The sequence below is a fragment of the Artemia franciscana genome, chromosome 20 (genome assembly GCF_032884065.1).
Source record: "Artemia franciscana chromosome 20, ASM3288406v1, whole genome shotgun sequence".
NCBI classification, from domain to species: domain Eukaryota; kingdom Metazoa; phylum Arthropoda; class Branchiopoda; order Anostraca; family Artemiidae; genus Artemia; species Artemia franciscana.
In genome coordinates this window covers 31,526,764-31,554,469 of record NC_088882.1, presented here as the reverse complement: position 1 = coordinate 31,554,469, position 27,706 = coordinate 31,526,764, and the positions used below count along the sequence as shown (strand labels likewise).

General features: G+C 36.0%; 1 protein-coding gene across 2 annotated transcripts in view; it reads left to right on the top strand.

Annotated features, from left to right (window-relative positions):
• LOC136040116 (sodium- and chloride-dependent GABA transporter 1-like) overlaps nucleotides 1-27,706 on the top strand; it is a 101,089-nt gene that overhangs the window by 21,229 nt on the left and 52,154 nt on the right. For both annotated transcript variants that reach the window (XM_065724211.1, XM_065724212.1), the window contains exon 4: nucleotides 7,612-7,740. In XM_065724211.1, the coding sequence (XP_065580283.1) occupies nucleotides 7,612-7,740 (129 nt within the window). The remainder of the gene's footprint in view (nucleotides 1-7,611; nucleotides 7,741-27,706) is intronic.

The following is a 27,706-nucleotide window of genomic DNA, read 5'->3' as shown; positions in this document are numbered from 1 at the left end:
GGACTAAAAGTGACCTTCTTTGATTTCAGCCCTCACCCCTCCAAAACAAAAACATAAATGAACTCTCCTCAGGTGGACTCCTGGATTTGACTCAGATGGGAACATATTTTTTTACTTTCTTAGCCAGTGTAATTAGAACAACTATCTCCAAGCTTTGATCTGATATTGGTTGAACTTGAGGGGGGAGGGAACGGGAAATGACAAGATGATTCCTTAAGAAGAACATTAGCTTAACTATTTGTGATTAAATGAGCCTTAGTCTCAAATTACGACAATCATCAACTCTATATGAGACAGACTGAAAGAGACGATATACATTCTTTTTTTTCCTCTGCTTTTTTGCGTATAGACAAAGCTGCAGAGAAAAAAGTTTTCGCTGCAGAGAAAAAGCTGAAGCATACGCGTGTACAACACATCTTGAAATAGTACGGTTTTCGGGCATTTATACTACGGTTTATAGTTTCAAACCAAAGACAACTCAAGCAAAAGCTCTGAGTTAGGCAGTAAGTTCAAAGTTCTTATGAAGCCTTTTGTGAGACCCGTCAATCCCCCAAGACATACTGTGGTGTGACAGTTCAAAGCAGATAATTATGTACTCTATGCAAAAATTTATGATTTCATACCCGATGACTGACAGCTTTATTTGAGAGAGATTATCTTTATTTGATAGGGTGATTTACCAAAACAAGTCCGTGAATCTCTTTAGGGAAGGAACTGAAGCCTCAAATATTGTATTTGTAAAAGCTTTTTGAAAGTTTTTCAACTTTTTATTCAGATCGAATAGGTCGGATAGAACACTTTCTTAAAAAATAGCTATGTTTAGTGTTTCAGAACTATGTGCTTATCCAAGTGGTGATTTTAGAAAACTGACAGAGTTCTTATTCAAAATGAATTTAAATAAACAAAAATTCAATGAAAGAAAGACATCTTTCCCAACTGAAAGCAAATACCCTTGTTAAAACTTGAAAGAGGCAAAATCATTCTGCATATGAGGGGGAGCTTCCCATTCTCATGTGTCACTCTTTACGCTGAAGTTTAATTGTGCTTCTTGTTTTTGAGGAGTCGTGATAAACAGTTGGGACAAAGTCACCTTAGCAAAGAACGGAGAGAGAGGGGGCAACTGAGGAGGTGACAGCCCCCTTATATAAGGAATAATTTTTTAAATAAGTTTAGACAGCTTGTGACAAAAATAAACAATTACCCTATTGTATTTCCTTCTAGAGTGACCAACGAATATGAGGTAATTATTTATTTTCGTCACAAGCTATCTAAACTGGAAACTATGCTTCGAAAGAGCATAGTTTCCAGTTTAGAGCACTAAGAAATGATAATTCTAGAAACGCATCCATTTTTTAGCTGTCTAAAATTTGCCTTCAACAAACTAAAAATACATAAAGTAGGCAAGGTTTTGAAGCCGAGGGAAAAGTTGGGGTTGTGCAATATGAAAATTATATTCTAAATACTATTGCCAGTGATCACCGGTAATTTATGTATAGTAGTAAACCGAAAGATAATTAAACAAGAGCCAAGAGCTCATATGGATGAAGTCGTAAGAGCCAAGAGCTTCTTCCCACTAAGCTTCATTAGTTTTTTAGTTCCTAGTTTTTCCCTCCATCCCCCCCCCAATGTCACCAGATCCAGTCGGGATTTAAAATAATAGCTGTGAAACCCGAGATCCTACTAAATATCAAATTTCATTAAGATCCGATAACCTGTTTGTAAGTTAAAATATCTAATTTTTCCTTCCTTCCACTCCCCCCATATGGTCAATTCGGGGAAGCGACTATTTTTAATTTAATCTGGTTGGGTCCCTGATACGCCTGTCAAGTTTCAGCGATCGCTAAATTGATCATGTATCTAGTTTCGGATCTTCTCATGTAAAATTTGGAGTGGTCCAACATTCGAACCTGAGACCTCTCGTACCCTAAGCGAGAATCTTACTCCAAGACCACAAGTCATACTTAAAAAGAACAATCCATTTGGTTTATCGACAAATAAAGTTCTTCTCAACTATCTTAAAGCTCGCTCCCCCTCCCCCAGACGGTCAAATCGAGGAAGTGAATGTTTTTAATTTAATCTAGTCTGGCTCCTGATATGCCCACCAACTTTCATTGTCCTAGCTTATCCGGAAGTGCCCAAGCTAGTAAATCCCCCCCAACTCACCCAAAGAGAGTGGATCCGATCCGGTTATGTCAATAACATATCTTGGACATGTGCTTATTTTTTCCACCAAGTTTCATTCCAATCTCTACACTCTAAACGTATTCCAAGATTTCCGGTTTCCCCCTCTAACTCCCCCTGATGTCACCGGATCGGTTTGGGATTCAAAATAAGAGCTCTAAGACACGAGGTCCTTCTAAATATTAAATTTCATTAAGATCCATTCACCCGTTCGAAACTTAAAAATACCTCATTTTTTCTAATTTTTCCGAATTAGTTGCCCACCTCAATTCTCTCAAAGGGAGCGGATCCGGTCGGGTTTTGTCAATAACCTATCTAGGATATGTGCTTATATTTCCCCACCTAGTGTCATCCCGATCCCTCCACTCTAAGCGTTTTCAAAGATTTCAGGTTTTGCCCTCCAACTCCTCCAAATGTCACCCGATCTGGTCTGAATTTAAAATAAGAGCTCTGAGACACAATATCGTTCTAATTTTCAAATTTCATGAAGATCCGACCACCCGTTCGTAAGTTCAAAATACCTCTTTTTTTCTAATTTTTCCGAATTAGCAGCTCCCCCCCACTCTCCCTCAGATGGTCGAATCGGTAAAAGGACCATTTCTCATTTAATGCAGTTTGGTCCCTGATACGCCTGCCGAATTTCCTCCTCCTAGCTTATCTGGAAGTACCCAAACTAGCAAAACCGGGACAGACCGACAGAATTTGCGATCGCTATATGTCACTTGGTAAATACCTAGAGCCATAAGAATTTTTGCATCCATTAACTCTAAAATCAACTTTCACTGCCAAAGCCCTTGGTGAAACAAATTTGGTTGAAAACTGAGGTAACATTACCTATAGAGCGAAGCAACTTAATCCATGATCCCCGTGGGCAGCGGGGTGTGGTCTGTATTCTATGTTTATTGAATAATTATTCGGCCTGAAGCCTGAAACAGTAAACAAAAGTAAGTCACACACATCAACCAACAATTCAACCAATAAGAATACAGACTTCGCCCCGCTGCCCGCGGGGTTCATGAACTAATTCGCTTCGCTCTATAGGTACTGTAACATATGCGCAAAATCAGACATGTTTTCTTAAAACAGCTGGCTAGTTTAAACTCAAAAGTGAAAGTGAAAGTGGATATTAGGATTAATGGATATGTAAGTTTTTTAATTATCTTTCGACTTACTACCATACTGAAATTACCAGTGATGACTGGAAATATTATTTAAATATAATTTCATTCCTATTGTTCAACTCCAACTTTTCTCTCGGTGTCAAAACCCTGCCCACTTTACGCATTTTTAGTTTGTCCCATGGAGGAGGAGGGTCAACCAGAAATGGATGCACTTCTAGAATTAGCATTTTCAAGTGCTCTAAACTATGCTTCGCAGCATAGTTTCCAGTTTAGACAGATGTGACGAAACTACAATAGAAAAATAGAAAAAATAAATACAATATAATTCTATAAAATACCATAAGAAATTCTAAAACGCTAACTTTTTAATTCTAATTTTAAATGAATTTTCTGAAACATGATATACAAGTAAAATAGTACCGTTAGATTCCTTTTTTTCTTCTAAGTTTACTTACGTTGTATATATATATATATATATATATATATATATATATATATATATATATATATATATATATATATATATATATATATATATATATATATTATATATATATATATATATATATATATATATATATATATATATATATATATATATATATATATATATATATATATATATATATATATATATATATATATTTATATATATATATATATACATATATATATATATATATATATATATATATATATATATATATATATATATATATATATATATATATATGATTATATGAATAAAATATGAATAAAATTGAGTACGGCTACTCAATTTTACATATCGGGGAATTTTTCAGGGGTAAATTGTTGGATGGAGGGAATATTATTTTTGTCAATTGGAGATATTGCTGAGTGCCACGCTTTTGAAATCAGGCTCTTTAACTTTTAAAATTTTTGTTATGTTAATTTTGATTTTATATGCTGTTGTTTTTTTCTGTCATCCTGGTGTCTATTCGCTTTGCAAACGGTTTGATAATGAATTACTAAATTTTAACTTAAAAGTTTTTTTCAATTATTATTTGCTGTTTGAATTCCGACAAACTATTGAAATTACTATTGTGAATAATTTGTCAGAATTCAAACTGCAAGTCATAATTTAAAAAAAAAATTGATTTTTTTTTACTTATTTAAAGTCCAGCAAACCATTTGGCTGGAAATCGATTTTTTTTTTTTTTTTTTTTTACAGTGTATGCAAAGGCAAAACAAATCTACTTAACTAAAAAATCAGTCCGAATTAACAATAATCTTAGTAAAATTTTTAGCTCAAAGCTCAATCAACTTTTTGTCAGCCTACACGATAGCTGAGAAATCCTCCCCCCTTCATCTAGTGGCATGTAGAGATAATTTTTAGTTAAAATTTAATAGTTCATTATGAAACCATTTGCGAAGTGAATAGACACCAGGATGACAGAAAAAAACAACAGCATATAAAATCAAAATTAACATAATTAAAATTTTAAATGTTAAAAAAGCCTGATTTCAAAAGCGTGGTACTCAGCAATATCTCCAAATAACGAAATAATATCCCCCCGTTCAACAATATCCCCCTGAAAAATTCCTCGATATGTAAAATTGAGTAGCCAAAGGGATATCAAGACAAATCAAAATTATGAAGAAAAAAAGGATTATGGAAATTCTATCTATATATCGTGAAATATAGGGTGCAGCATCAAGTAGTTCGTAGCAACAAACTGAAAGACCCTCTTGAGCCATTAGCAGCCCAAACTCTAAAAAAAGGAATTTTGATAACAACTAAAGCATCGTATATTATTCAAGATTCCGAACAAGATTTCAAGATTCCCAACAAGATGTTGCACAAATTGTGCAGCAAGTTTAATGTTGCACAGCAAACGCCACGATCTTAAGAAAAATAAAATGATTTTCGAAAGACCGGGAGACATATACCCAAAACACAAGTGATTGTAATGGAAATCACTGGGAGGGGAATCCATCATATTCAGTATATTAGAGAACCGGATTGTGGAGGATTTAAGGTCCATCTACGAAATATGAAATTTTTTCCCATTACAAAAGATATTTGATGTGTGTTTATATTTTATGAACTAATTTTGATAAGAAATACACCCATAGCTGTCAATAAAAATGGCCAACCAGTTGGTAAAATTTGTTTTCCCGTCCCTCCAAATTTTTTGGAAAGTTTTTTTAAAAGTAAGAAAAAACAACTTAAGCTTAAAGAACAAGGTATTAAGGAGGGGGCAATCCACCTTACATCCATAATAATTCCTGTTTGTTTAACTGTTAATATTGATCCTTACTTTCAGTACATTTTTTTTTTGCATCTTTTTTATACAATGCCAGGAATCTAGCTACCCCTCCATGGAAAACTTTCTTCCCCAACGAAAAATTTCCCCAAGGAAAGATCCTCCCATGCCTTATCTCCCTATAAGAATACCCCCGGCAAAAGAATCTGTAAACTTCCCAATAGCCAATACAACACGTGAACAATGGTCAAAACTCCTAGCTTGTAGCCGTTCCCCCGAGGGCTGTAGAGGGTAAAGCTCCTCAAAGATACAATTGATAAATATTTAAACTATTCTGAACGAAATAGCTATCCCAAAACTTTGATCGGGAGATTTTGGGAAAAAATGGGCTAGCTGCCTCCTAATATTTTTGGTCACTTCAAAAGGCCAGTACAACTTTTGATTTCCGACCTAATCCGTCCACTCCGATTTTCTAGGATCACTGGCTCGATATGATCACCCCTGGGAAAAAGCAAATAAACATGCATCCATTGTCTCACTTCTGGTAAAAAACGTAAAATTCCACATTTTGTGTATAGGAGCTTGAAACCTCTACAGTAGGGTCCTCTGAAGAGCCGAATCTGATGGTGTAATTTTCCTTAAGATCACATAATATTTCAGGAGTTATTCCTCCTTTTTTCACAAACTGGGCAAATTTACTCAGACTCGTAACTTTTGATAGGTAACATTATGATGGTAATAAGCATCAAAACTTGATTCTTTTGATGTATCCATTGCTATCAAGACTCTGTCTTTTAGAGTTTTGGTTACTATCGAGCCACATCAATCCTTACTTACAGTTCACTACCACGAACTGTTTGAAAATTTTATTCAAGATATTGTATGCCCCAAGGAATACAGAAAAATAAATTTTTGCTGATTACACCAACTAATATGCGTGGATTATTCCTTAGTTTCGCTCTATCTTAAGGAACCCCTTAAATGAATATGCATCAAGCTTATCATATACAATTGTCCTTGTTTGCCGACGCATACAAGTTCAAGAATGGTCATATTTTAGCTTAGACTACCGTGACCTCTTAATGCTAGACAGGGGACTGAGAAGGTGAAGATTCTTTGAAGATTGAATTTGAAATAAATCGTAAATCGTGTCTTCTCAGTCATATTTGTGTAATTCTTTTTCTAGAGCTTTGTTTTTAGTGGTGAAATTTAAACAGAAATTAAATAAATGCGTACTTATCGGTTATACAATAGACACTTGGGATGTGAAGTTCGATTAATGTTAATGAAATGAAACAAAATATGATGGACGTATAATAGTTTAGAAACAAATTCGGGCTGTATATTTGCACACTAGGGGGGGGGGGGGGGGTAAAGCGTAGCATATTTTAAACACGCAAACTAACCATTGCTGTATTTAATATATGCTATGCTTCCCCCCCCAACCCCCTAATGTGCAAACATATAGCCCAAAATTTTGATAAAGCTAATGAAATAGAACAAAATATGATGAAGGTATAATACTTTGTTAGGAAATTGTAAAATTACAACTAAGAATTATGTACCCAGAACGCAAAAATATCGTTATAAATCGTATTAAAAGGAGATCTTCCTTCTACCTTTACTGCCGCCCGCCACATATACCCTACTAAATATGATTGATAGAAAACTACGTATTGGCACGCAAATTGAAGGTTTTCAAACATGGCCTAGTGTTACACTTCCAATAATGTAGCTTCTCATAGGAGTATAAAGTCATGGTGTGTCCATTGACGTATTTTTTTTTTGGGGGGGGGGCAACAACCCCTTATCCTGGAGAAATGTTATTGCCTGTTCTTTGGTCCCTGGCAAACCCCAAATCTTAACTTGAACATCCATGGTGAGACACTATTCTTTATCACTAATCAGAGCAAACCGACCGGTTATTATCCCATCTGATCTTTGCCATCCAAATGATCAACAGTATAAAGAAGTTACGTGACCAGTTTCTTGTGTCGAAATTTTATAGTGTCTATTATATAACCGATAAGTATCAATATATAAATTTTAGGAAATAGACAATTCATCAAAATTAATTTCAGGTGTTGGGTTTTCAACTATGATCATCGTGTTCTTCTTGGATGTGTACTACTGTATAATCATTGCGTGGACAATATTTTACCTTATCAACTGCTTTACTCAGCTCCCATCACTACCGTGGGAAAATTGCGGTAAGTCTTGTGGCGATTATTCAAATAAATTGAGATTACGTCTGAAAGAAGTGGATAGAAGGAGTTGTCATTGTTCTCCAAAAATATTTATTTTCGTTTTTAATTAAAATGAACTGATGTCTATTCATTTTATTGAAAAAAATTACTTTGCTTTTCAATTAAAACAACGAAACAGATATTTATGAAATGTTCGAAAGGCGTTTACGCGTTTTATGAAAGTAAAGTTTCGATATTTATAAATTGTTTCAGTCTAAATTGTCTACTGCAAAACAGTAATCATCTAAAGTATGTTAATAATGTTGACATATAAAGGGTGATACTATTTATTAATGATTAATTATAATCGTGCTAATGACGAACCTATTTTACAAACGTAAATACTCATGGTATCTTTGGACTGAAGCTAGAGGACATTTTGGGGGAAATGGGACGCTGGAATCCAATTCAATTGAGCCTTTCGATGCAAGTTCGACCCAATTTATTATTAACAGTTTCGTGGCGAAGCATTGGAATGAATCTGTTTTATAACTCCACAAGGATAGTCCAAAAAAAAATAATAAGAATGCAGAAACTCCACAGCCATGGATGACTTTGATTTGACAATTTAGTTACTGGAACTTTTTTTACCATGAAATTTAGCAGCGATGTTGCCTGACGTTGCATCGGCATGAATCTAACATCTCTCCTCATTTTGCAAAGCAGCACCTCCGTTCCACAAGGGCATTAAAAAAAAATATAGATGATCCACAGCCATGTAGGACTTAGAATTGACAATTTGCTGAAATTTTTTTTTTACCAAGAAATTTAGGAGCGCTGTTGCCTGACGTTGCATCCGCATGAATCTAACATCTCTCCTCATTTTGCAAAGCAGCACCTCCGTTCCACAAGGGCATTAAAAAAAAGAATATAGATAATCCACAGCCATGTAGGACTTTGAATTGACAATTTAGTTACTGAAATTTTCTTTTTACCACGAAATTTAGCAGCGCTGTTGCCTGACGTTGCATCCGCATGAATCTAACATCTCTCCTCATTTTGCAAAGCAGCATCTCCGTTCCACAAGGGCATTAAAAAAAGAATATAGATAGTCCACAGCCATGTAGGACTTAGAATTGACAATTTAGTTACTGAAATTTATTTCTACCAAGAATATAGATATAGATATTCCACAGCCATGTAGGACTTTGAATTGACAATTTAGTTACTGAAATTTTTTTTTTACTACGAAATTTAGCAGCGCTGTTGCCTGACGTTGCATCCGCATGAATCTAACATCTCTCCTCATTTTGCAAAGCAGCATCTCCGTTCCACAAGGGCATTAAAAAAAGAATATAGATAGTCCACAGCCATGTAGGACTTTGAATTGACAATTTAGTTACTGAAATTTTTTTACCAAGAAATTTAGCAGCGCTGTTGCCTGACGTTGCATCCGCATGAATCTAACATCTCTTCTCATTTTGCAAAGCAGCACCTCCGTTCCACAAGGGCATTTAAAAAAAGAATATAGATAGTCCTCAGCCATGTAGGACTTAGAATTGACAATTTAGTTACTGAAATTTATTTTTACCAAGAAATTTAGCAGTGCTGTTGCCTGACGTTGCATCCGCATGAATCTAACATCTCTCCTCATTTTGCAAAGCAGCATCTCCGTTCCACAAGGGCATTAAAAAAAAGAATATAGATAGTCCACAGCCATGTAGGACTTTGAATTGACAATTTAGTTACTGAAATTTTTTACCAAGAAATTTAGCAGCGCTGTTGCCTGACGTTGCATCCGCATGAATCTAACATCTCTCCTCATTTTGCAAAGCAGCACCTCCGTTCCACAAGGGCATTTAAAAAAAAAGAATATAGATAGTCCACAGCCATGTAGGACTTAGAATTGACAATTTAGCTACTGAAATTTATTTTTTACCAAGAAATTTAGCAGTGCTGTTGCCTGACGTTGCATCCGCATGAATCTAACATCTCTCCTCATTTTGCAAAGCAGCATCTCCGTTCCACAAGGGCATTAAAAAAAAGAATATAGATAGTCCACAGCCATGTAGGACTTTGAATTGACAATTTAGTTACTGAAATTTTTTTTTACCACGAAATTTAGCAGCGCTGTTGCCTGACGTTGCATCCGCATGAATCTAACATCTCTCCTCATTTTGCAAAGCAGCATTTCCGTTCCACAAGGGCATTAAAAAAAAGAATATAGATAGTCCACAGCCATGTAGGACTTTGAATTGACAATTTAGTTACTGAAATTTTTTTTACCAAGAAATTTAGCAGCGCTGTTGCCTGACGTTGCATCCGCATGAATCTAACATCTCTCCTCATTTTGCAAAGCAGCACCTCCGTTCCACAAGGGCATTAAAAAAAAGAATATAGATAGTCCACAGCCATGTAGGACTTTGAATTGACAATTTAGTTACTGAAATTTTTTTTTTACCATGAAATTTAGCAGCGCTATTGCCTGACGTTGCATCCGCATGAATCTAACATCTCTCCTCATTTTGCAAAGCAGCATCTCCGTTCCACAAGGGCATTAAAAAAAAGAATATAGATAGTCCACAGCCATGTAGGACTTTGAATTGACAATTTAGTTACTGAAATTTTTTTTACCAAGAAATTTAGCAGCGCTGTTGCCTGGCGTTGCATCCGCATGAATCTAACATCTCTCCTCATTTTGCAAAGCAGCACCTCCGTTCCACAAGGGCATTAAAAAAAACAATATAGATAGTCCACAGCCATGTAGGACTTAGAATTGACAATTTAGTTACTGAAATTTATTTTTTACCAAGAAATTTAGCAGTGCTGTTGCCTGACGTTGCATCGGCATGAATCTAACATCTCTCCTCATTTTGCAAAGCAGCATCTCCGTTCCACAAGGGCATTAAAAAAAGAATATAGATAGTCCAGAGCCATGTAGGACTTTGAATTGACAATTTAGTTACTGGAACTTTTTTTTTACCAAGAAATTTAGCAGCGCTGTTGCCTGACGTTGCATCCGTATGAATCTAACATCTCTCCTCATTTTGCAAAGCAGCACCTCCGTTCCACAAGGGCATTAAAAAAAGAATATAGATAGTCCAGAGCCATGTAGGACTTTGAATTGACAATTTAGTTACTGGAACTTTTTTTTACCAAGAAATTTAGCAGCGCTGTTGCCTGACGTTGCATCCGTATGAATCTAACATCTCTCCTCATTTTGCAAAGCAGCACCTCCGTTCCACAAGGGCATTAAAAAAAGAATATAGATAGTCCAGAGCCATGTAGGACTTTGAATTGACAATTTAGTTACTGGAACTTTTTTTTACCAAGAAATTTAGCAGCGCTGTTGCCTGACGTTGCATCGGCATGAATCTAACATCTCTCCTCATTTTGCAAAGCAGCATCTCCGTTCCACAAGGGCATTAAAAAAAGAATATAGATGGTCCAGAGCCATGTAGGACTTTGAATTGACAATTTAGTTACTGGAACTTTTTTTACCAAGAAATTTAGCAGCGCTGTTGCCTGACGTTGCATCCGTATGAATCTAACATCTCTCCTCATTTTGCAAAGCAGCACCTCCGTTCCACAAGGGCATTAAAAAAAAAGAATATAGATAGTCCACAGCCATGTAGGACTTTGAATTGACAATTTAGTTACTGAAATTTATTTTTTTCCATGAAATTTAGCAGTGCTGTTGCCTGACGTTGCATCGGCATGAATCTAACATCTCTCCTCATTTTGCAAAGTAGCACCTCCGTTCCACAAGGGCATTAAAAAAAAAGAATATAGATAGTCCACAGCCATGTAGGACTTTGAATTGACAATTTAGTTACTGAAATTTATATTTTACCATGAAATTTAGCAGTGCTGTTGCCTGACGTTGCATCGGCATGAATCTAACATCTCTTCTCATTTTGCAAAGCGGCACCTCCGTTCCACAAGGGCATTAAAAAAAAGAATATAGATAGTCCACAGCCATGTAGGACTTTGAATTGACAATATAGTTACTGAAATTTATTTTTTACCATGAAATTTAGCAGTGCTGTTGCCTGACGTTGCATCGGCATGAGTCTAACATCTCTCCTCATTTTGCAAAGCAGCACCTCCGTTCCACAAGGGCATTAAAAAAAAGAATATAGATAGTCCACAGCCATGTAGGACTTTGAATTGACAATTTAGTTACTGAAATTTATTTTTTACCATGAAATTTAGCAGTGCTGTTGCCTGACGTTGCATCGGCATGAATCTAACATCTCTCCTCATTTTGCAAAGCAGCACCTCCGTTCCACAAGGGCATTAATAAAAAGAATATAGATAGTCCACAGCCATGTAGGACTTTGATTTGACAATTTAGTTACTGGAACTTTTTTTTTACCAAGAAATTTAGCAGCGCTGTTGCCTGACGTTGCATCGGCATGAATCTAACATCTCTCCTCATTTTGCAAAGCAGCACCTCCGTTCCACAAGGGCATTAAAAAAAAGAATATAGATAGTCCACAGCCATGTAGGACTTTGATTTGACAATTTAGTTACTGGAACTTTTTTTTACCATGAAATTTAGCAGTGCTGTTGCCTGACGTTGCATCTGCATGAATCTAACATCTCTCCTCATTTTGCAAAGCAGCACCTCCGTTCCACAAGGGCATTATAAAAAAGAATATAGATAGTCCACAGCCATGTAGGACTTTGAATTGACAATTTAGTTACTGGAACTTTTTTTTACCAAGAAATATAGCAGCGCTGTTGCCTGACGTTGCATCCGCATGAATCTAACATCTCTCCTCATTTTGCAAAGCTGCACCTCCGTTCCACAAGGGCATTAAAAAAAAGAATATAGATAGTCCACAGCCATGTAGGACTTAGAATTGACAATTTAGTTACTGAAATGTTTTTTACCAAGAAATTTAGCAGCGCTGTTGCCTGACGCTGCATCCGCATGAATCTAACATCTCTCCTCATTTTGCAAAGCAGCACCTCCGTTCCACATGGGCATTAAAAAAAAAGAATATAGATAGTCCACAGCCATGTAGGACTTTGAATTGACAATTTAGTTACTGAAATTTTCTTTTTACCACGAAATTTAGCAGCGCTGTTGCCTGACGTTGCATCCGCATGAATCTAACATCTCTCCTCATTTTGCAAAGCAGCATCTCCGTTCCACAAGGGCATTAAAAAAAGAATATAGATAGTCCACAGCCATGTAGGACTTAGAATTGACAATTTAGTTACTGAAATTTATTTCTACCAAGAATATAGATATAGATATTCCACAGCCATGTAGGACTTTGAATTGACAATTTAGTTACTGAAATTTTTTTTTTACTACGAAATTTAGCAGCGCTGTTGCCTGACGTTGCATCCGCATGAATCTAACATCTCTCCTCATTTTGCAAAGCAGCATCTCCGTTCCACAAGGGCATTAAAAAAAAGAATATAGATAGTCCACAGCCATGTAGGACTTTGAATTGACAATTTAGTTACTGAAATTTTTTTACCAAGAAATTTAGCAGCGCTGTTGCCTGACGTTGCATCCGCATGAATCTAACATCTCTTCTCATTTTGCAAAGCAGCACCTCCGTTCCACAAGGGCATTTAAAAAAAGAATATAGATAGTCCACAGCCATGTAGGACTTAGAATTGACAATTTAGTTACTGAAATTTATTTTTACCAAGAAATTTAGCAGTGCTGTTGCCTGACGTTGCATCCGCATGAATCTAACATCTCTCCTCATTTTGCAAAGCAGCATCTCCGTTCCACAAGGGCATTAAAAAAAAGAATATAGATAGTCCACAGCCATGTAGGACTTTGAATTGACAATTTAGTTACTGAAATTTTTTACCAAGAAATTTAGCAGCGCTGTTGCCTGACGTTGCATCCGCATGAATCTAACATCTCTCCTCATTTTGCAAAGCAGCACCTCCGTTCCACAAGGGCATTTAAAAAAAAAGAATATAGATAGTCCACAGCCATGTAGGACTTAGAATTGACAATTTAGCTACTGAAATTTATTTTTTACCAAGAAATTTAGCAGTGCTGTTGCCTGACGTTGCATCCGCATGAATCTAACATCTCTCCTCATTTTGCAAAGCAGCATCTCCGTTCCACAAGGGCATTAAAAAAAAGAATATAGATAGTCCACAGCCATGTAGGACTTTGAATTGACAATTTAGTTACTGAAATTTTTTTTTACCACGAAATTTAGCAGCGCTGTTGCCTGACGTTGCATCCGCATGAATCTAACATCTCTCCTCATTTTGCAAAGCAGCATTTCCGTTCCACAAGGGCATTAAAAAAAAGAATATAGATAGTCCACAGCCATGTAGGACTTTGAATTGACAATTTAGTTACTGAAATTTTTTTTACCAAGAAATTTAGCAGCGCTGTTGCCTGACGTTGCATCCGCATGAATCTAACATCTCTCCTCATTTTGCAAAGCAGCACCTCCGTTCCACAAGGGCATTAAAAAAAAGAATATAGATAGTCCACAGCCATGTAGGACTTTGAATTGACAATTTAGTTACTGAAATTTTTTTTTTACCATGAAATTTAGCAGCGCTATTGCCTGACGTTGCATCCGCATGAATCTAACATCTCTCCTCATTTTGCAAAGCAGCATCTCCGTTCCACAAGGGCATTAAAAAAAAGAATATAGATAGTCCACAGCCATGTAGGACTTTGAATTGACAATTTAGTTACTGAAATTTTTTTTACCAAGAAATTTAGCAGCGCTGTTGCCTGGCGTTGCATCCGCATGAATCTAACATCTCTCCTCATTTTGCAAAGCAGCACCTCCGTTCCACAAGGGCATTAAAAAAAACAATATAGATAGTCCACAGCCATGTAGGACTTAGAATTGACAATTTAGTTACTGAAATTTATTTTTTACCAAGAAATTTAGCAGTGCTGTTGCCTGACGTTGCATCGGCATGAATCTAACATCTCTCCTCATTTTGCAAAGCAGCATCTCCGTTCCACAAGGGCATTAAAAAAAGAATATAGATAGTCCAGAGCCATGTAGGACTTTGAATTGACAATTTAGTTACTGGAACTTTTTTTTTACCAAGAAATTTAGCAGCGCTGTTGCCTGACGTTGCATCCGTATGAATCTAACATCTCTCCTCATTTTGCAAAGCAGCACCTCCGTTCCACAAGGGCATTAAAAAAAGAATATAGATAGTCCAGAGCCATGTAGGACTTTGAATTGACAATTTAGTTACTGGAACTTTTTTTTACCAAAAAATTTAGCAGGGCTGTTGCCTGACGTTGCATCCGTATGAATCTAACATCTCTCCTCATTTTGCAAAGCAGCACCTCCGTTCCACAAGGGCATTAAAAAAAGAATATAGATAGTCCAGAGCCATGTAGGACTTTGAATTGACAATTTAGTTACTGGAACTTTTTTTTACCAAGAAATTTAGCAGCGCTGTTGCCTGACGTTGCATCGGCATGAATCTAACATCTCTCCTCATTTTGCAAAGCAGCATCTCCGTTCCACAAGGGCATTAAAAAAAGAATATAGATGGTCCAGAGCCATGTAGGACTTTGAATTGACAATTTAGTTACTGGAACTTTTTTTACCAAGAAATTTAGCAGCGCTGTTGCCTGACGTTGCATCCGTATGAATCTAACATCTCTCCTCATTTTGCAAAGCAGCACCTCCGTTCCACAAGGGCATTAAAAAAAAAGAATATAGATAGTCCACAGCCATGTAGGACTTTGAATTGACAATTTAGTTACTGAAATTTATTTTTTTCCATGAAATTTAGCAGTGCTGTTGCCTGACGTTGCATCGGCATGAATCTAACATCTCTCCTCATTTTGCAAAGTAGCACCTCCGTTCCACAAGGGCATTAAAAAAAAAGAATATAGATAGTCCACAGCCATGTAGGACTTTGAATTGACAATTTAGTTACTGAAATTTATATTTTACCATGAAATTTAGCAGTGCTGTTGCCTGACGTTGCATCGGCATGAATCTAACATCTCTTCTCATTTTGCAAAGCGGCACCTCCGTTCCACAAGGGCATTAAAAAAAAGAATATAGATAGTCCACAGCCATGTAGGACTTTGAATTGACAATATAGTTACTGAAATTTATTTTTTACCATGAAATTTAGCAGTGCTGTTGCCTGACGTTGCATCGGCATGAGTCTAACATCTCTCCTCATTTTGCAAAGCAGCACCTCCGTTCCACAAGGGCATTAAAAAAAAGAATATAGATAGTCCACAGCCATGTAGGACTTTGAATTGACAATTTAGTTACTGAAATTTATTTTTTACCATGAAATTTAGCAGTGCTGTTGCCTGACGTTGCATCGGCATGAATCTAACATCTCTCCTCATTTTGCAAAGCAGCACCTCCGTTCCACAAGGGCATTAATAAAAAGAATATAGATAGTCCACAGCCATGTAGGACTTTGATTTGACAATTTAGTTACTGGAACTTTTTTTTTACCAAGAAATTTAGCAGCGCTGTTGCCTGACGTTGCATCGGCATGAATCTAACATCTCTCCTCATTTTGCAAAGCAGCACCTCCGTTCCACAAGGGCATTAAAAAAAAGAATATAGATAGTCCACAGCCATGTAGGACTTTGATTTGACAATTTAGTTACTGGAACTTTTTTTTACCATGAAATTTAGCAGTGCTGTTGCCTGACGTTGCATCTGCATGAATCTAACATCTCTCCTCATTTTGCAAAGCAGCACCTCCGTTCCACAAGGGCATTATAAAAAAGAATATAGATAGTCCACAGCCATGTAGGACTTTGAATTGACAATTTAGTTACTGGAACTTTTTTTTACCAAGAAATATAGCAGCGCTGTTGCCTGACGTTGCATCCGCATGAATCTAACATCTCTCCTCATTTTGCAAAGCTGCACCTCCGTTCCACAAGGGCATTAAAAAAAAGAATATAGATAGTCCACAGCCATGTAGGACTTAGAATTGACAATTTAGTTACTGAAATGTTTTTTACCAAGAAATTTAGCAGCGCTGTTGCCTGACGCTGCATCCGCATGAATCTAACATCTCTCCTCATTTTGCAAAGCAGCACCTCCGTTCCACATGGGCATTAAAAAAAAAGAATATAGATAGTCCACAGCCATGTAGGACTTTGAATTGACAATTTAATTACTGAAATTTATTTTTTACCATGAAATTTAGCAGTGCTGTTGCCTGACGTTGCATCGGCATGAATATAACATCTTTCCTCATTTTGCAAAGCAGCAGCTCCGTTCCACAATGGCATTAAAAAAAAGAATATAGATAGTCCACAGCCATGTAGGACTTTGAATTGACAATTTAGTTACTGAAATTTATTTTTTACCATGAAATTTAGCAGTGCTGTTGCCTGACGTTGCATCGGCATGAGTCTAACATCTCTCCTCATTTTGCAAAGCAGCACCTCCGTTCCACAAGGGCATTAAAAAAAAGAATATAGATAGTCCACAGCCATGTAGGACTTTGATTTGACAATTTAGTTACTGGAACTTTTTTTTACCATTTTTTTCCACAAGGGCATTAAAAAAAAAGAATATAGATAGTCCACAGCCATGTAGGACTTTGAATTGACAATTTAGTTACTGAAATTTATTTTTTACCAAGAAATTTAGCAGTGCTGTTGCCTGACGTTGCATCGGCTTGAATCTAACATCTCTCCTCATTTTGCAAAGCAGCACCTCCGTTCCACAAGGGCATTAAAAAAAAGAATATAGATAGTCCCCAGCCATATAGGACTTTGAATTGACAATTTAGTTACTGAAATTTATTTTTTACCAAGAAATTTAGCAGTCCTGTTGCCTGACGTTGCATCGGCTTGAATCTAACATCTCTCCTCATTTTGCAAAGCAGCACCTCCGTTCCACAAGGGCATTAAAAAAAAGAATATAGATAGTCCACAGCCATGTAGGACTTTGAATTGACAATTTAGTTACTGAAATTTATTTTTTACCATGAAATTTAGCAGTGCTGTTGCCTGACGTTGAATCGGCATGAATCTAACATCTCTGCTCATTTTGCAAAGCAGCACCTCCGTTCCACAAGGGCATTAAAAAAAAGAATATAGATAGTCCACAGCCATGTAGGACCTTGATTTGACAATTTAGTTACTGGAACTTTTTTTTACCATTTTTTTCCACAAGGGCATTAAAAAAAAAGAATATAGATAGTCCACAGCCATGTAGGACTTTGAATTGACAATTTAGCTACTGAAATTTATTTTTTACCAAGAAATTTAGCAGTGCTGTTGCCTGACGTTGCATCCGCATGAATCTAACATCTCTCCTCATTTTGCAAAGCAGCACCTCCGTTCCACAAGGACATTAAAAAAAAGAATATAGATAGTCCACAGCCATGTAGGACTTTGAATTGACAATTTAGTTACTGAAATTTATTTTTTACCAAGAAATTTAGCAGTGCTGTTGCCTGACGTTGCATCGGCTTGAATCTAACATCTCTCCTCATTTTGCAAAGCAGCACCTCCGTTCCACAAGGGCATTAAAAAAAAGAATATAGATAGTCCCCAGCCATATAGGACTTTGAATTGACAATTTAGTTACTGAAATTTATTTTTTACCAAGAAATTTAGCAGTCCTGTTGCCTGACGTTGCATCGGCTTGAATCTAACATCTCTCCTCATTTTGCAAAGCAGCACCTCCGTTCCACAAGGGCATTAAAAAAAAAAATGCAGATATTCCACAGCCATGGAGGACTTTGAATTGACAATTTAGTTACTGGAACTTTTTTTTACCAAGAAATTTAGCAGCGCTGTTGCCTGACGTTGCATCCGTATGAATCTAACATCTCTCCTCATTTTGCAAAGCAGCACCTCCGTTCCACAAGGGCATTAAAAAAAGAATATAGATAGTCCAGAGCCATGTAGGACTTTGAATTGACAATTTAGTTACTGGAACTTTTTTTTACCAAGAAATTTAGCAGCGCTGTTGCCTGACGTTGCATCGGCATGAATCTAACATCTCTCCTCATTTTGCAAAGCAGCATCTCCGTTCCACAAGGGCATTAAAAAAAGAATATAGATGGTCCAGAGCCATGTAGGACTTTGAATTGACAATTTAGTTACTGGAACTTTTTTTACCAAGAAATTTAGCAGCGCTGTTGCCTGACGTTGCATCCGTATGAATCTAACATCTCTCCTCATTTTGCAAAGCAGCACCTCCGTTCCACAAGGGCATTAAAAAAAAAGAATATAGATAGTCCACAGCCATGTAGGACTTTGAATTGACAATTTAGTTACTGAAATTTATTTTTTTCCATGAAATTTAGCAGTGCTGTTGCCTGACGTTGCATCGGCATGAATCTAACATCTCTCCTCATTTTGCAAAGTAGCACCTCCGTTCCACAAGGGCATTAAAAAAAAAGAATATAGATAGTCCACAGCCATGTAGGACTTTGAATTGACAATTTAGTTACTGAAATTTATATTTTACCATGAAATTTAGCAGTGCTGTTGCCTGACGTTGCATCGGCATGAATCTAACATCTCTTCTCATTTTGCAAAGCGGCACCTCCGTTCCACAAGGGCATTAAAAAAAAGAATATAGATAGTCCACAGCCATGTAGGACTTTGAATTGACAATATAGTTACTGAAATTTATTTTTTACCATGAAATTTAGCAGTGCTGTTGCCTGACGTTGCATCGGCATGAGTCTAACATCTCTCCTCATTTTGCAAAGCAGCACCTCCGTTCCACAAGGGCATTAAAAAAAAGAATATAGATAGTCCACAGCCATGTAGGACTTTGAATTGACAATTTAGTTACTGAAATTTATTTTTTACCATGAAATTTAGCAGTGCTGTTGCCTGACGTTGCATCGGCATGAATCTAACATCTCTCCTCATTTTGCAAAGCAGCACCTCCGTTCCACAAGGGCATTAATAAAAAGAATATAGATAGTCCACAGCCATGTAGGACTTTGATTTGACAATTTAGTTACTGGAACTTTTTTTTTACCAAGAAATTTAGCAGCGCTGTTGCCTGACGTTGCATCGGCATGAATCTAACATCTCTCCTCATTTTGCAAAGCAGCACCTCCGTTCCACAAGGGCATTAAAAAAAAGAATATAGATAGTCCACAGCCATGTAGGACTTTGATTTGACAATTTAGTTACTGGAACTTTTTTTTACCATGAAATTTAGCAGTGCTGTTGCCTGACGTTGCATCTGCATGAATCTAACATCTCTCCTCATTTTGCAAAGCAGCACCTCCGTTCCACAAGGGCATTATAAAAAAGAATATAGATAGTCCACAGCCATGTAGGACTTTGAATTGACAATTTAGTTACTGGAACTTTTTTTTACCAAGAAATATAGCAGCGCTGTTGCCTGACGTTGCATCCGCATGAATCTAACATCTCTCCTCATTTTGCAAAGCTGCACCTCCGTTCCACAAGGGCATTAAAAAAAAGAATATAGATAGTCCACAGCCATGTAGGACTTAGAATTGACAATTTAGTTACTGAAATGTTTTTTACCAAGAAATTTAGCAGCGCTGTTGCCTGACGCTGCATCCGCATGAATCTAACATCTCTCCTCATTTTGCAAAGCAGCACCTCCGTTCCACATGGGCATTAAAAAAAAAGAATATAGATAGTCCACAGCCATGTAGGACTTTGAATTGACAATTTAATTACTGAAATTTATTTTTTACCATGAAATTTAGCAGTGCTGTTGCCTGACGTTGCATCGGCATGAATATAACATCTTTCCTCATTTTGCAAAGCAGCAGCTCCGTTCCACAATGGCATTAAAAAAAAAGAATATAGATAGTCCACAGCCATGTAGGACTTTGAATTGACAATTTAGTTACTGAAATTTATTTTTTACCATGAAATTTAGCAGTGCTGTTGCCTGACGTTGCATCGGCATGAGTCTAACATCTCTCCTCATTTTGCAAAGCAGCACCTCCGTTCCACAAGGGCATTAAAAAAAAGAATATAGATAGTCCACAGCCATGTAGGACTTTGAATTGACAATTTAGTTACTGGAACTTTTTTTTTACCATTTTTTTCCACAAGGGCATTAAAAAAAAAGAATATAGATAGTCCACAGCCATGTAGGACTTTGAATTGACAATTTAGTTACTGAAATTTATTTTTTACCAAGAAATTTAGCAGTGCTGTTGCCTGACGTTGCATCGGCTTGAATCTAACATCTCTCCTCATTTTGCAAAGCAGCACCTCCGTTCCACAAGGGCATTAAAAAAAAGAATATAGATAGTCCCCAGCCATATAGGACTTTGAATTGACAATTTAGTTACTGAAATTTATTTTTTACCAAGAAATTTAGCAGTCCTGTTGCCTGACGTTGCATCGGCTTGAATCTAACATCTCTCCTCATTTTGCAAAGCAGCACCTCCGTTCCACAAGGGCATTAAAAAAAAGAATATAGATAGTCCACAGCCATGTAGGACTTTGAATTGACAATTTAGTTACTGAAATTTATTTTTTACCATGAAATTTAGCAGTGCTGTTGCCTGACGTTGAATCGGCATGAATCTAACATCTCTGCTCATTTTGCAAAGCAGCACCTCCGTTCCACAAGGGCATTAAAAAAAAGAATATAGATAGTCCACAGCCATGTAGGACCTTGATTTGACAATTTAGTTACTGGAACTTTTTTTTACCATTTTTTTCCACAAGGGCATTAAAAAAAAAGAATATAGATAGTCCACAGCCATGTAGGACTTTGAATTGACAATTTAGCTACTGAAATTTATTTTTTACCAAGAAATTTAGCAGTGCTGTTGCCTGACGTTGCATCCGCATGAATCTAACATCTCTCCTCATTTTGCAAAGCAGCACCTCCGTTCCACAAGGACATTAAAAAAAAGAATATAGATAGTCCACAGCCATGTAGGACTTTGAATTGACAATTTAGTTACTGAAATTTATTTTTTACCAAGAAATTTAGCAGTGCTGTTGCCTGACGTTGCATCGGCTTGAATCTAACATCTCTCCTCATTTTGCAAAGCAGCACCTCCGTTCCACAAGGGCATTAAAAAAAAGAATATAGATAGTCCCCAGCCATATAGGACTTTGAATTGACAATTTAGTTACTGAAATTTATTTTTTACCAAGAAATTTAGCAGTCCTGTTGCCTGACGTTGCATCGGCTTGAATCTAACATCTCTCCTCATTTTGCAAAGCAGCACCTCCGTTCCACAAGGGCATTAAAAAAAAGAATATAGATAGTCCACAGCCATGTAGGACTTTGAATTGACAATTTAGTTACTGAAATTTATTTTTTACCATGAAATTTAGCAGTGCTGTTGCCTGACGTTGAATCGGCATGAATCTAACATCTCTGCTCATTTTGCAAAGCAGCACCTCCGTTCCACAAGGGCATTAAAAAAAAGAATATAGATAGTCCACAGCCATGTAGGACCTTGATTTGACAATTTAGTTACTGGAACTTTTTTTTACCATTTTTTTCCACAAGGGCATTAAAAAAAAAGAATATAGATAGTCCACAGCCATGTAGGACTTTGAATTGACAATTTAGCTACTGAAATTTATTTTTTACCAAGAAATTTAGCAGTGCTGTTGCCTGACGTTGCATCCGCATGAATCTAACATCTCTCCTCATTTTGCAAAGCAGCACCTCCGTTCCACAAGGACATTAAAAAAAAGAATATAGATAGTCCACAGCCATGTAGGACTTTGAATTGATAATTTAGTTACTGAAATTTATTTTTTACCAAGAAATTTGGCCGTGCTGTTGCCTGACGTTGCATCAGCTTGAATCCAACAACAGGGATTGTGGAATGGGAGGGTTAAAAACATCTGTAACTTATTACCATTTATTACCTACTTCGTGTTGTCCCAATTTTATAGCACAGGTCCATTCTTCTTCTTCCTAGAATTTTTATACATATATTCCGAGGAGGATTGTATTTTGTCCTCGCGGTTATGTATTCTATACAGATATGCGGGACAGCATAAATCTTCCTAATTGAATAGGGGAATATTTGGCGTGCTTCAATTAAAAGTTTATCAGTTGGTAAATTACCCTTTACATACGGGGCTAATATTCTAAAATACTCATATTTCTTATACTTCCTCTTGAATAATATTTAGTTCCTTCCCACCTTCATAGAATGGGGGAGTAACTTGGTCATTAAATCCCAGTCTGTTCATATGGTGTAATTCAGTACCCCACAAGTCTGTAATGTAGACATGCATATTATAGTTGACATGCCAGTGATAGCAAGATACTTTCCTAAAGTCCATTTTCAGTAGTAAAAACGCACACTCAAAGATTACACCACACGATGACTTCTTTAAACCGGTGTATTCAAAAGCGAAAATACCAAACATCTTTGAAACTTCTGTGATGCTAAGTAACTCTCTGTCAAGCTTTTATATCCACAATCAATGCCAGAAAAATTAATTGCGGAAGAGTTTACAGAAGAGTTTGTGCAATGATGCATGACAATGCTCTTATCCGTACGGCGCAATGATGGATGTCACCCGTAGATTTCATTATGGGGAGGATTCGTAAGACTAAATTAAATAATCATTTTGCAACTAACTCTCAAAGCCAGATAAATCAGCTACGTATGGTTACATTGACCCACAAGAGTAGCTTAAGCTATATCATTGCTCTCCTAACAATCAAGGCCAGAGAAATACAGAGTCCCAAAAAAAAGTTAAAAAATATTCAGAATAAAAAACAATCGAGATTTGGCCCAAGGACTAAGCTCGTAAACCACCCAAAGTCAGTTTTTTGCACTTTTAATTTTAATATAGCTCTTCATCGTCCACTAAAGGTCCAATTTTGAAATGTTCAACGGATTGAATTCGAAAACTAAAGAATAGTTACTAGGGAGGAGTGTTTTTTTAAAACTAATGATTATGTATGATATACAAACACATACATTTCAACAGCATGGAAAGTGCATGAAACCTATTGCTTAGAATGTAATTCAAAGAACAAAATGATATCATTAAGTTGTTCGTTCAACAGTTAACGGATCTTTTACCGTAAGAAATCTCAGGTCTCGCGATCGATTCCTACACCAGCCTAGAAATTCGTGCATTCAATGGGTGTGGTCGGAAGTACTAATAGGATACTACTCATTTCATTCAACTGTTATTTCTTAAGGTGATATGTGAGGGTTTTTGTTAATTTTTTTATAAAAATAATTTATTAGCATTGAATTTTCAGTTCAATTGACTAGCATGTCATTCCTTCATTCTTAGAAGTCCCGAGTTCAAAGTCTACACCAGTCAAGTATTTCTTAGATTATTGAATAATGCTTAGCGATCGCATTAGATCGCAAAGCAATCTATTTCACAATAGCATTGAGAAAGGTAGAACCGTTTTGTCCCGGTTTGTTCAGAGTTCATTGTTCCTCAAGAGCTTCCTAGGAAATCCCCATTTCTGGGTTTGTTCAGAATTAAATAAAAAAAAAAATTTTTAACTGCAAGTAAGGAGCGACATTAAAACTTAAAACGAAGAGGAAATTATTCCGTATATGAAAGGGTTTATCCCTCCGCAACGCCTGGCTATTTACGCTAAACTTTGACTCTTTGTCTCAACTCTACTTTTTAAAACAATAAAAAAAAAAAATTAGCGTAAAGAGTGAGGCATTGTGGAGGGGAAAACCCCTTTCATATACGGAATGATTTCTGTTTGTTTTAAGTTTTAATGTCGCTCCTTACTTGCAGATAAAAAAACCTGTTTATTATTTAATTTCTGAACATTTTTGAATTAATGCATGTTTTGATTTTGGCTCACTGCACATGAATAATTAAAACAAAATTTGCATATTATTTTTTTGCTAAATGACCGTCCCATATCGTTTTGATCGGACGATTTTGATAAGAAAAAGGGGTGGGCGAGGAGGCCTAGTTGACCTCGAATTTTTGGTTAATTAAAAATGAAACAAGATTTTTCTTTTTTTTTTTGTACGAATGTTTTTGTTAGTAATAAACATATGTAACTTATGAATTAATTTACGTAACGAACTTCTTTATTTGTGTATTTTTATTAGGTATATGAGGAGGTTTGGCTCCTGGTCAAAACCTCGCTCTTTACACTTAAGCTTGAATTTTATCCCAAATCTTTAAGAATGACCCCTGAATCACAAAGGCCGTAGAATAAATAGTTGAAATTACTAAAAATACTTTAGCGTAAAGAGCAAGGTATTGTGGAGGAGAAAATACCCCTTATATACGTAATATTTTATGTTCGTTTTAAGTTTTAATGCTACTCATTACCTCCAGGTGAAAAAAATTGTTTATTTATTTTCTCATTGTTTTTCTTTAAATAATAATGCTACAATATCCTGTGCCCCCTTCGTTGAAATTCTCTTCCGTCAACATAAACTCCACCATGGAAAGATCCTCCCAAGTAACCCCCTCCCCCGACCCACCCCCACCCCAACGCGGTAAAGTCCCCCTGAAAACGTCTGTACATTTTGTAATAACCATTACTATATGTAAACAATTGTCAAAGTTTATAACTTGCAGCCCCTTCCCCGGGGACTGTGGGGGATTAAGTCATCCCCAAATACATAGTTATTAGAATTTCGACTAGGTTGAACAGAATAGCCATCTCAAAATTTTTATGTGGTGACTTTGTGGAAAAATGTGCGTGGGAGGGGGCCTAGGTGCCCTCCAATTTTTTTGGTAACTTGAAAAGGGCACTAGAACTTTTAGCTTCCGTTAAAATGAGCCCTCTTGCGACGTTCTAGGACCACAGGATCTATGTGATTACCCTCGAAAAAAAAAAACAAAAAAAAAACAAACACGCATCCGTGATCTGTCTTCTGGCAAAGAATGCAAAATTTGACATTTTTGTAGATACGAGCTTGAAAGTTGTATGGTAAGGTTTTCTGATACGCTGAATCTGATCATGTGATTTTCGTTAAGATTTTATGACTTTTAGGGGTACTTTCCCCTATTTTGTAAAATAAGGGAAATTTTCTCAGGCTCGTAACTTTTGATGGGTAGAACTAAACTTGATATAACTTATATTTTTAAAATTATAATTAAAATGCGATTCTTTTGATGTAGCTATTGGTATCAAAATTCCATTTTTTAGAGTTTTGGTTACTATTGAGCCGGGTCGCTCCTTACTACAGTTCGTTACCACGAACTGTTTGATAGAACAATAGTGACGAAGGAAAACCACTTTGCCTGGCTCAGCAATCACTTCACACACATTTGAAAATTAATCAGTGCCAAGACTTCATTGTCATAGCCAAAAGACTAGTTCTAAAGTTATCAAAACTACTCCCTCATTTTTATATTTACTCTCATTTGGCTGAACATCTTGGTATAAATGAAAGACATAGGTTTTTAATTTGGCAGGCTGAGTGTCAAACTAACAAACCCTCTCGAAAATAAGGAGACAATCAAAATGCAAACAAGAGGCATTCCGCTTTTGTGAAAAAGTGTCACAATTTCCTATTTTCTTGTAACAGATTATTAACATATAGAATTATGGCCTTTAGTGACTTGCTTTTCCTTTCAGCTGCCTTTATATGCTTTGACCTATCTAGATCAGTTTTTTTCAGACAACTTTCGTTTTAGACAACTTTTGTGGAAAACTTTTTCATAAACTATATTGAATCACTATTTTTGAATCATGAAATACGGCGTTTGGTTTAAAAATAAGTTACATATTGAATTGACCTAGAAGAAAAAAAAAACTTGCTTTAAAAATCCTTCAGCAGTATTTTTTGGTTTTAGCGAGAAAGTCTAGTGCATAATCCCTCTTGTCAGCCTTCTATCACGATTTTTCTCGTGTTTAGTGACTTTATATAGGTGACAAGAATCTTAAATTTTAGGTAGGACTTATATGAATTGGTTTTCATTGATCTATCCTTTTAGGAATGCAGGAATTGATTAAATGTTTTCTGCAAGAATGATGAGTTACCAACGGTTTGAGTAAACGAGGAAAAACATGGAATGTCATCCGTATTGATCTAAGGGAAGCGAAAAGCTAAGAAACATAAATCGAATGGCAGGAAAAAAGAGGAAACTCTTCAGGGATCTTTTTTATATGATTGATCCTTAAACTGTTGACGTACCACGAAAACTCATCACCTTAATTAAATAGCCCCAGTTGTTGTTTTGCAATTCACTTGGTTTTGAAGATTCTGAAAATTTTCAGTTTTCTTCCTCATTTAGTAATAAAACTCGTATTGATAGTAATAATAATAAAAAATATAATAATAGCAATAACAATGATAAAAATGACTACAGTAATAACAACAAAGTTAAAGTTGACGATGACTTGTTGATTTTTCCAGGTGTCCTGGGATAGGGTCTCCCTTCTCTTTTTCCCTTATTTTTCTCATGTAAGGACATAAAAATTTATGAATTCATATTCATTCCCTACATGATATTCATTTCCTAGGATGCTCATTCAATCGTTTAGGACCTTCTGAATTGACTTTGGTGTCTCTTATCGTTTGTATCTTTAACCATATGTTCAATGTATTTGAATGTATTCATTGAATGGGATATTTATTCCGTAGTTTAGTACTTCACTTTGTTAAGAAATTGTTTTTTTCTTTGTTTTGATGTATAATAAAATATTCTGTATGAATATTTATTAATGTCTCTATTCTGGATACTCATTCCATCATACCGGATTTTGTTATATATTTAATCATATGTTATATGATTTTGTTATATGTTTTATATTTTTTTCATTTATAAACGGAATTTAATCTATGTTGAAACACTACATTATTCCACTTATAGTTCGTTCCATTTATTTTAGTAATTTCAATGGACATTTATTTGATAATTCAGGACATAGTTTATACATTTTTTTTTGTGCCTCATTTCATTTGAAAGTGGTTAAACGAATATTGTGAAAATTTTAAGTGTATTTCATTGTTCTATGTTCTATGATTATTGGCTAACTCGGTTAATCAACACAGCATTTGTCACCAAGTATTTACACACATTTGCAAAATGTTGATTTAGTAATGACTCATTGCTCTAGGC